The 10,096-nt window shown below is 46.4% G+C and overlaps 1 protein-coding gene across 1 annotated transcript; it reads left to right on the top strand.

Moving 5' to 3' along the window:
* The first annotated feature begins 1,879 nt into the window (after nt 1-1,879).
* Nucleotides 1,880-10,090, top strand: SLC30A1 (solute carrier family 30 member 1). Its single transcript, XM_052686128.1, has 2 exons — nt 1,880-2,537; nt 5,785-10,090. The coding sequence occupies exons 1-2, from the start codon at nt 1,910-1,912 to the stop codon at nt 6,699-6,701; spliced, it is 1,545 nt and encodes a 514-aa protein (XP_052542088.1). The 5' UTR covers nt 1,880-1,909; the 3' UTR covers nt 6,702-10,090.
* Nucleotides 10,091-10,096: the final 6 nt, after the last annotated feature.

Genomic DNA, 10,096 nt, shown 5'->3' with positions numbered 1-10,096 from the left:
GAGGTTGAAGTTGTGCCAGTTTATTTGACCGACACATCCTACATTTGGTAAGTCTTCGTCATTAACTAAATGACCATGCGTGGGGATGAGGAGCAGAGGACATTAGCATGTTCCACTGTAACTGTGTAATTGATGGTCAGCTTCCCGATTACTTACACCACCTTATTAAATGATACTACGGCACAAGGGAAGCCAAGTAGATGAGGAAAACGTTACAGCAATCTGATTGCTGACTCCCTTGCAGCACTCGTGAAGTACTGGTAGTCATTAAAACATTCCATATGGTTTCCTAAGCTAAATTAAAAACAGAGCAGACCTAGATTTTGATAAGAACAATCTCAGTAGGATTCAGGGTCACAGGTCAGTACAGGAGTGCTTGTCACGCCCTATGCTCTGTCCATAATGTAAAGAACACGACACTGTAGAGTAAGTGAAGAAGAGCCAGAGGCATGCAAAGATCAGAGCAACATGGTAGGAGCACATGGACTTGCTGGAATGTTGCTGAGTCTACTCCAGCTGTCAAAGACCACTGCACAACCCCCAGATCAAGATCCCTTTGGAACTTCCATGCGTAGCAATGGGCTCTTGTATTCCTGCTACATCTTCTTTCCCGAGCACCGGATTTCACACTGCCTGCGTGCACTGCATACACAAAGCCATGCCTCCACATTACAAGCAGCGATGGCCACTTGTCTCCGTGCTCTTCATTTCCACCCGTGCAAGGAATGTTTCTGGACGCTGCTCCTTGCTGGCCCTCCCGGAACATAAAGGAAGGAGTCAGCTCTGCCATTTGGTAATTTCTGTGATTACATTTTTGACATTTTTCCAGAAGTCTCCAAAGAGGTTCTCTTTTTTCTTTCCTTGACCACAAATTCAACAGAATGATTAGCATCCGTAGACTGATTTATAAGCGTTCGAATGTTTTTGTTAGACTACACTTTTCCAAAACCTCCTCAGGCACAATTACTTCCTTCTTCTGACTGAACATTTAAACTATTAATGATCAGAAGTTATATAACTAACTAGAAATGATGATACACGCGACTATGTATTCCATAACTACAAACCACATAACTCTGATAGTTGCAGCTACAGCTCATCACTCACATTATTTCCTCACCGCCCGTCCTAACGCTTTCAGAAACGGGAGGAAAATTACGGAGGGAGCTCCCCTGCGCCCAAGCAGCGCCTGCAGGGCGGTGCCCATCGCCACACCCGTTACCCGCAGCGCAGCACAGCGCAGCGCAGCACAGCGCAGCACAGCACAGCGCAGCGCAGCGCAGCCCTCCCCTCTCACACAGCTGCTCCCGGCCCAAACGGCCACGCGTGACGTCAGGAAGCCGTCACGACCCCCCCCCAAGCCCCGCGCGAACCCGCCCGGCCCGCAGGGGGAGCTCCGCCCCCTGGGCGCGCGCCGGTCGGGCCGTGTGAAGAAGCGCACCTTTTGCACGAGTCCCGCTCGCCGCGGGGCGGGACCGCGGGGCAGAAACCGACAGGCTTCGCCAATCGGAGCCGCCGCTCGCGGGACGTCACGCCGAGCACCGCCCGCCGGCCCGGCGATGGGCGGTCCCGCCGGGGAGGGGCCGGCTGTCGCGAGGGCGCGCCGGCCAATGGTGGACGAGGCGGGGGGCGGGGGCGGGCGGGCCGCGCCGAGCGGAGGGGCGGCGGCCAATGGGGCGCGGGCTGGGAGGCGTGGCCGCGCCGGCTCGGGTTCCGTGTGGAAAGAGTGAGGGGGCTCGGGTGCAAAGTTTGCTCGCCCGGCGCCAGCGGAGGGAGCGGCGGCGGCCGGGCCGGCGGCGGCGGAGACGGGGCCGCGCTCGCCGTCGGGGCTCCGCCGCGGGCCGCTCGGCGGCTCTCCTCGCGCCCGGGCCGGGCCGGGCCGGCTACCGCCGGCGCTCGCCCCGGCGCAATGTGCGGGGGGATGGCGGCCGAGGGGCCGGGCGGGCCGCGGTGGTGGCAGAACCGGCGGGCGCGGCTGCTATGCATGCTGGCGCTCACCTTCCTCTTCTTCGTGGTGGAGGTGGTGGTGAGCCGCGTCACGTCGTCGCTGGCCATGCTGTCCGACTCCTTCCACATGCTCTCCGATGTCATGGCCCTGGTCGTGGCGCTGGTGGCCGTGCGCTTCGCCCAGCGCACCCGCGCTACCAAGAAGAACACCTTCGGCTGGGTGCGCGCCGAGGTGATGGGCGCCCTGGTCAACGCCGTCTTCCTCACCGCCCTCTGCTTCACCATCCTGCTGGAGGCCATCGAGCGCTTCACCGAGCCCCACGAGATCCAGCAGCCGCTGGTGGTCATCGCCGTGGGGGTGGCGGGGCTCGTCATCAACCTGCTGGGGCTCTGCCTCTTCAACCACCACGGCGTCGGCGGACACGGCCATTCCCACGGCCACGCGCACGGGGGTGGCGCCCGGCTCCCCCGGGGCAGCGCCAAGGCCGAGCAAAGCCCCGGGGACGGGGAGGCCGCTCTGCACCGCGAGGAGACCAGCACCTTGGTGGAGAACTGCAGCGGCTCCAATGGGGTCAGCCAGGAGAAGCTGGGTAAGCCCCGCTCGCCTCGTGCCCGTCGCGGCAGAGCGCCTCAGGTCCCGTCCTCGAGGCACGAGCTCCGCTGGCCGCCCGTCCGTCCTGAGGGAAGCGGCGGGAAAGCTGCTTAGCGGGGCGGGCGGCACCTCCGCCTCAAACCTCTTGTCCGGGTGCTAAAAGCAGCGCCTTGGGACGCGCCTTTCTCTCGCAGGCAGCTCGGGGTGAAGCTTGGGGTCTTGGGAAAAGTTGGTGCTGGCAGAGGAGGCGCGTGACAAGCGGTGTTCGCCTGTCACAAGGCAGTGCCTTGGCGGCTGAACTGGCTGTGCATCAAACTGCAGCTCAGCGCCTTGGTCCTGACAGCCGGATCTCTCTGTTGCTTTAGTTGTCATCTACCTGAGAGATTTTTTCCCGCTGGACGCAGCGTACCGAAGTAAATTCCATTGCAGTAATGCGGTGCTTCTTCGAGGCGTGTGTAGGAAGAAATCTTGGAGGTTACCAGTTGGTGTTGAGGAAGTCATGCAGAAGGCACTGAATGCAGAGCTTGCTGGTTTCGCAGCACACGTGTAATTTCAAGTTAGCTTTCTTGAGCTTTCCAAAGAATGAAGCTTCTCATTCACTTGTTTGTTAAGATCTTCTCTCCCTAGTTCTGACTATGCTGTCTTTTTTGTGGGAGGGAATGTCTTGGGTTATTTTTTCAGTAGATTCAGATGCCTGGGTGACTTGTTTTGAAGTCATTTGGTCTAAGCTGAATACTGTGTGTCAGTGGAAGTTGTATGTTTGCTGCTTATCCGCTTCACTCTTACTGCATCCCTGCAGCAGGAAAGAAAGAGTGTCAGTCCTTGGACCCACATCTTCTTTTTTTCTCAGTCCTCTGATCCACGTATCTCCTTTCTTCTCAGGGCAATATTAGGAGACACTGCTGAATTAGCTTAGGTTGCTCTTTCCTCTGTGGAGTGAACTTTGCTACAGTTTCAGTATTTCAGTGGTTAGAAGTTCTCATGGACATCTGAGAAACTTGGAGTTCCTCTTTTTCTCTTTAGTTTCTTTACTGTTTTGACTCCCTGTTGCTTTTGAAAAGATTGAAAGTCCTCTGAGTGTATTGCACTCCTTTCTTAACCACAAAATAAAATAAGCTCTTAATGTTGTGTTAGTCCCAACAAAAGTATCCTAATAAGCAGTTTCAAACAGTGTAAAATTCAGTTAGCCATTGATCTAATTGATACCTTGGCCTTTGAATTGTTCTTGCCTGTTGGAATGTAAGTTGTGCTTTCAGCTAAATTCCTGTCTAGTTGTAAGCTAAAAGATTGGCTTCTCTTGGGGATTAAAATGTATGCTGTTTTTGGCTAACTTGTGTGGAACATCTTGTGGGTTCCTTCCAGCAGAAGCAAATAATTTGTTGTGGGCATTTAGTAAGTAGCAGAGCATAATTTTGGGCATGGTGAAACTTTCAAGGAAGTTTGCCTTTCCTTCTCTGCCATGTCATGATTATGTAAGGATGGAGTTATTTGTTGTTGACCCATGGAAGTGTCACAGGTAAAGATGCATGAAGACTTGTAAGAAGCTGTAAGATGTACAAGTGAAAATGGGAAATGACTGAAATTGGTGCTGTACCTCAGCAGGGAATTTTGAAGAAGGGTAGGTCTCTTCTCCTGAGGATGAAGAGATCTTCACAATAGCCTCAGGGGTTAGTCCTGCACAGGCATCTTTGTGCATACATTTTGTGTAAAGTAATCTGTTTATAGTTGGGTTTAAATGAGTCAAAATTCAAACTGAGACATTTTAACCATTGAAAAGACTCAGAGCTTTCAGAACCTTTGCTTCTTGCTATCCACCTCTATCCACTGACTCTCCAAATCCCCTTTGTCCCAAACTCTTGGTATGGAGCAGGATCAGAAGGCGTCCTCTTTCTGTGCCCTCATTGTGAACCCTGAAGTCTGAACTCTGTAACTCAAGATATTTTCCTCTAACTCACTCATTTCTCTGGAAGATTACTGGCCCCAGTGACATTTCCTTGTTCCATGACTCTAGAAACTGCGTGGAAAATGTAGCTGGAGCTTTAGGGCAGAAGTGTGATGCCCAGTGTGATGAGCCATGGGCTTGGGACTGACCTACCTCTCAGCCACCTCAGTGTGTGCCTGCCTCCGTTTTGGGAGAGGAAAGGCCTTGGAGACACTTTTGTGATCACAGAATTACAGTCATGAGAGCAGAATTACAAAAGCTGCAGGTCATGTTAACACATTAATGTTTACAAAGTTCTGAACTGTAGAAGCAGTGAGAGCTTCTTGTTTTACTGGCCAGTGGCCAGTGCCCGTTACATTTCTTTAACACTGTAAGTTGTCTGTCCAAAGATCTTCTGAAGAAGCATAAAAAGTTAATCTTGTAAAATAATTCCAATGTTGAAGTTTGGAAAATGATTTCTTTCAGAAACTTCACTCTGCCTCTTTATAATGGTGTGTGCATTTGTTCCTGCATAGCTTGTTGGGTGTGATGGAATCCATTTTGATAAGGGAGGGTACTAAAATGTTCTTTTACAAATTATGTGATTCGTAGTACATGGCTTTGGGCATCAACAGCTGTATGCCACTCAACAGCAATGTGTTACTTGAAAATCAACAGAAGTACTAAAAATAAGTTTGTATATATTCTGGAATACAAACAGCACAAATTCATAGCCTCTGAGAACTGAAGTGATAACTTATACTGTCCTGTTGTCAATGCTGCTGACAAATTCTTCCTGTTAGACCTCCAAAGCTCAGCTCATTGTATCTCACAGTTCTGCTGGCATCACAGGAATGATTCCTCCTATTTGATTTCAGAGGTCTTTTGGAAATGAACTGCTCAACCTGAAAATAAATGTCTATAAAGTAATATCCAAGCTGCTTGTGAGCTTTTAATTTTGTAAGATGTAATATTAAATAGAACTTCACTGCTATCGTGCTAGAGAGGTTTTAGCAATGTGATTATCTGGCCTTTCACAAGAGGAAGCAAATATAAATTACATAGCTACTTAAGCAACCTTTAAGTATATGCTCCACAATTCTTCATTTTGCATGAGAAATGAAGAGTAAGTTGCTAATGGTTAAGCAGCTGGAAAAGGTGGAAGTGGATTTTTGGTAAAATAGAAGCGTGATGGGCCAAGTTGCTTGTTTTTCAGTTTTGTAATGCATGAGGCAGGCTTAATGTTGATAATAATTTTATATGGAATTGTAGTAATGTGTATTATTATAGCATGTGCCTAATGGCTCTACTGCTTTCTTGTCAGGTGATATGAAGGACGACACGACTGACCTACAAGTGAATGGGAACGCTGGGCATTATCCTCTGGATGTTGAAGAGGTTGAGGAAGACTCTAGCGCGCAGCTTAACATGCGTGGAGTTTTTCTGCATGTTTTTGGAGATGCCTTAGGTTCAGTAATTGTCGTAGTGAATGCCTTGCTCTTTTATGGTTTGTGGAATCCATGCCCCAAAGATGGGCCCTGCTTTAATCCGTGTGTCAATAGCCATTGTGTGGAGAATGCTACTTTATCCCAACCTCTTGGCAGTGTAAACAAGTCTGAGCAAGAGAGCATTACGGTGGCTGGTCCATGCTGGTTACTATATTTAGACCCTGTTCTTTGTTTGATTATGGTTTGTATCCTACTTTACACAACTTACCCGTTGCTTAGGGAGTCAGCCCTTATACTTCTGCAGACTGTTCCCAAACAAATAGATGTTCATTCTTTGAACTCAAAATTACGTACCCTTGAAGGAGTTGAAGCGGTGCATGAATTACACATTTGGCAGCTAGCAGGCAGTAGGATCATTGGCACGGCTCACATAAAGTGTCCTGACCCTTCTACGTACATGATGGTGGCAAAGCGCATAAAAGAGATCTTTCACGATGAAGGGATTCATGCAACTACCATCCAGCCCGAGTTTGCCAGTGTTGGCTCTGAATCAGGGAGAGGGAAATGCGAGTTTCCTTGCAGAACTCAGTGTGCTTTGAAGCAATGTTGTGGAACGATAGAAGATAATACTGGAAAGAAGACAGAAAAATCTTCTTCGCTTAGTATTTCTTGTTCAGAGGTTGTCATTGAATTTCCACACCACAAAACTAGAAGGACTAAATCGGAGAGTGTACCTGCGGTTAAGCTAGAGGCAAACACCGATCAAAACGAGCAGTTTGAATCATCTTTGTAACTCCCTGAATGGTGCTACCTGAGTTTTGGTGACTTGGACAACAGCTGTGTTGCAAGGGGAAGAGACAGATGTTTGAGATGCATTTTGCCAATTAGTGTAATTGCTGAGGTCCTTGTTCTTGTCATATTGCTAAATCTAGAATGCTTGTTCTAAAGAACATGATGTCACTGTCATACAACGTTTCTGTTGACTTCCTAGTGAGACAGACAGAAAGTGCACCGATGCTGTAACAACTTCAGAAAAACAGTTTCAACATTTCAGCTGAGACACTTTTTGTTGTGCTTCAAATTATTATTATTATTTTTTTTTTTCAATTAAAAGATACTTGAGGGATAAGCATATAGGAACTCAACTTGTGTTACAGATCTCTTGGACCTGCTTTTTCCTTTAATATTTGATTTGTAGATATTTTAATATATTGTTTATTTAGAAGCCCTAAGGAAACCAAAGTTGATAGAACATTTTTAAAGATATAACTACTTAAAACTGGAAACCACTTTGTCAGTTTCACGTATTTTTCTTAATCTTATGTAATAAAAAATGTGAAGGTTTTTCTTACAAATATATCACATAGCATATTTTTAAGGAGACGTCAAGTGATTGTGAGAACATCCCCATCTTTTCTGGTAAGGTAGTGAGGTAATTAAAATCAACGACCTGTGAAAATATCAGATGTGAAAGGGTTTTGGTTTTGCTTTTTTTTTTTTGCTCAAAATGAAAGTTCAAGCTACTGTATACTGTGTGTGATCAGGATGTGAGAATGGCAGATAAAGTAATGCCTACTTTAATATGTTACAGATTTTCTGGTGTTTTTCATTATTTCCAAGTTGCGTATCACCATAGAAGTCTTTGAGCTTAAGGAAGCCTTGACTCTGCCATGAATGAAGAGCTGGAGCTTCAGCTTTAACTGATGCTGAGTTTACTAAGAGAATTTAGTTGTGTCAGTAAGAGCTCTGTCAGGGGGAAGTTTGTCAAGCTCTGACAGTAAAACCAATGCTTTTCAAAAGCTTTGGCATAGCCTCCATGAACAGTAATCCAGTGAGGCATTTTGCATGTAGTTAAGTCTGTCTGCAAGCACTTGCAGTGGCTGTGCTCCTGGTCTCTGCAGCATCCTTGGGAGTGTCCATCTGGTTTCTGCTAAAGTGTATGGGGGGAGCAGGATTTCATTCACTGTACTTTATTTTGTAAAATGTGTATCACATAATTTCAGTTAAGGAGTATCTGATTCTTTGCTTTTGAATGTTAAATCAGTTAATTGACAGCTGGCTGTAAAGAAGCTGTTACAGTGTGCTGCCAAACTTACACCTTCACAGGAGAAGCTGATCTGTGGACTCTGAATCTGGCGGAGACTAGGTGAGAGTTGAAGATAAAAGGAATCTAATCTAAAACCCTGACCCTCTTGATCCACCTGTGAGTTGTGTATGGGGAATAATGCCTGGTCATTAATCGACTGCTCCTGTGCTCCAAACTGGAAAGCCGCTCACATCTTCCATTGTTTGCTGTATGACTCTGGGCATGTCGGATAAACACTCTGCCTCGGTTTCCCTGTCTTAACATGGGAATAATACCTACCTCACAGGGGTGTTGTGAGGCTCAACTCTTGCGTGATGAATTCTGAGATCTGTTACTGGAAGGCGCTGGAAGGAGTGTGGGATACTAAACTGCGTTAGTGTTAGCTCCTTCAAATGTATTACAATACCCAGGCACAACAGAGGGAACCGAGGATAGTTTTGGCCTTACAAAATTCTTTGATGCTATGGTTTTCAGGTTTTCAACAGTATTTAAGTACAGGTTTTTTAAAAGAATGTTTTGTTAGCGAAGGGAATGTAGCTTTGCCTTCAGATACAGAACACTTTGCTAGTTTGCATTTCCAATACGCATCTTGTATGCTAATTGCTCATAAGTAGTTTGGAATAGTCTGCTGCTCATCAGTCCTGGGTTGTGTCAGTAGTCTTACCCAACCTCTCAGTGGAGCATTGCAGTCAACTCTCGATTATCCATGGGTGGATGACCAGTGTTGTGTGCTGGCTGTGCAGTCTGCATGGCCAGGCTAGCTGTAGCGAATGCCGGTGTGGTGCCACGTGTCAATGCACGGGAGAAGTAGCGGGGCTTAGCCCAGCTCGGGGCAGTGGTGCTTCCCAGCATCACTGAGCGTGCTCTGTGTTTCTGCTTGTATAGTTTGATGAACTAACTTAAATATGTTAATATAGTATTTATATATGGTTTTGTTCTGTCTGAATTAGCTTAATCCTTTCTCGTGTTACCTGTATATGATCTAGAGTTGACTGTTATGAGATCTTGTATGAGACTACGTTTGCAAAATATGCTACTACTGCTAGTATACTACAAAGTATTATCCAAGTAAATTTTGAAATGAACAAAGTGCTATTTTTATTTTTTTTTTTTTGAAATGTGTATTCTTGCTTTCTATGGTAAACTTTTAGTAATTATTTTGCTTGCTAGTTTAAAATTGGTCTCAGTCATTAGTATGAATTATTGAGGTCCTGCTGTGTATCACTAATGCACCGTAGAACTACTGCTCTTAGATTTATTTTGAAAAAGGAAAACACCAAAAAAAACATGCAGAGGGACTATAGTAGCCCTGACAAGTCCAACGTCTCTCCTGTTGCTTTTATAAAAAGAGAGCAACGGTTAAGTCATGCCCGTTGCCACCATTGGTTAACAGTTTCAGTAAATGCACCCAAATAGATGAAATTGTGGTCACTAATTCCACTGTAACTATTTAATCTTTTTGTGCCAGAAGTCATATTTTTCTAGTACTGTGTCCATTGCAGGCAATGGCTAGCTTAAAAGACACAAAGCTCTCCTCCACATTATTTTTATTACCAGGACAGGACGTGAATGTGATGCTGAAGATGCTGATGCTGACAGGGGGCACAGGGAGCTGCACAGCCTCTTTGTCCTGTGGCATGTTGCGTGTTCAGCACCAGCTGCTGGGAACGGGGCCCTTCAGTCTCTTTAGCTTGATTCCTTCCCTGGAAGTACAAGGCTGGCCAGCTGGCCATACTGCAGCACGAACACTGTGTTTGTGCTTATTCTGGCTGTGTTAGACCCAACAAGACAGCTGACCTGCCTGTGGTTACTCGGACCAGATTTATTCTGAAAATCATAGTTCCAGAATACCGAGAGCCTCCAAAGACACTGCACAGTCTGTCCTTTTTTTTCCCGCAAAGCACAAAACTAGTGAATCTCCTGTAAGTGAGCACTGCAGTGGTGGGGAGCTAATTGTATTGTGTATCACATTCCTGAATTTTTTAAATAATAATTAAAAAAAACAGCTATGGAACACTGATTTTAAGGAAAAATAAGTTTGTATTTCAGTGTCTAGATTGTTTATGCTTCTGATTAAATGTTAGAAATGTGCCAAACACCGC

Source organism: Tympanuchus pallidicinctus, unplaced genomic scaffold (genome assembly GCF_026119805.1).
Source record: "Tympanuchus pallidicinctus isolate F22 unplaced genomic scaffold, pur_lepc_1.0 scaffold1, whole genome shotgun sequence".
Classification (NCBI taxonomy): Eukaryota; Metazoa; Chordata; class Aves; order Galliformes; family Phasianidae; genus Tympanuchus; species Tympanuchus pallidicinctus.
Note: the sequence above shows the minus strand (reverse complement) of the source record. Positions and strands in the feature narration are given on the sequence as shown.

Excerpts from the sequence above, each read along its gene's own strand:
- SLC30A1 (XM_052686128.1), top strand. The coding sequence starts at position 1,910 with ATGTGCGGGGGGATGGCGGCCGAGGGGCCGGGCGGGCCGCGGTGGTGG. Across the intron at positions 2,538-5,784 it reads GGTCAGCCAGGAGAAGCTGG|GTGATATGAAGGACGACACG; the intron begins GTAAGCCCCGCT and ends CTTTCTTGTCAG.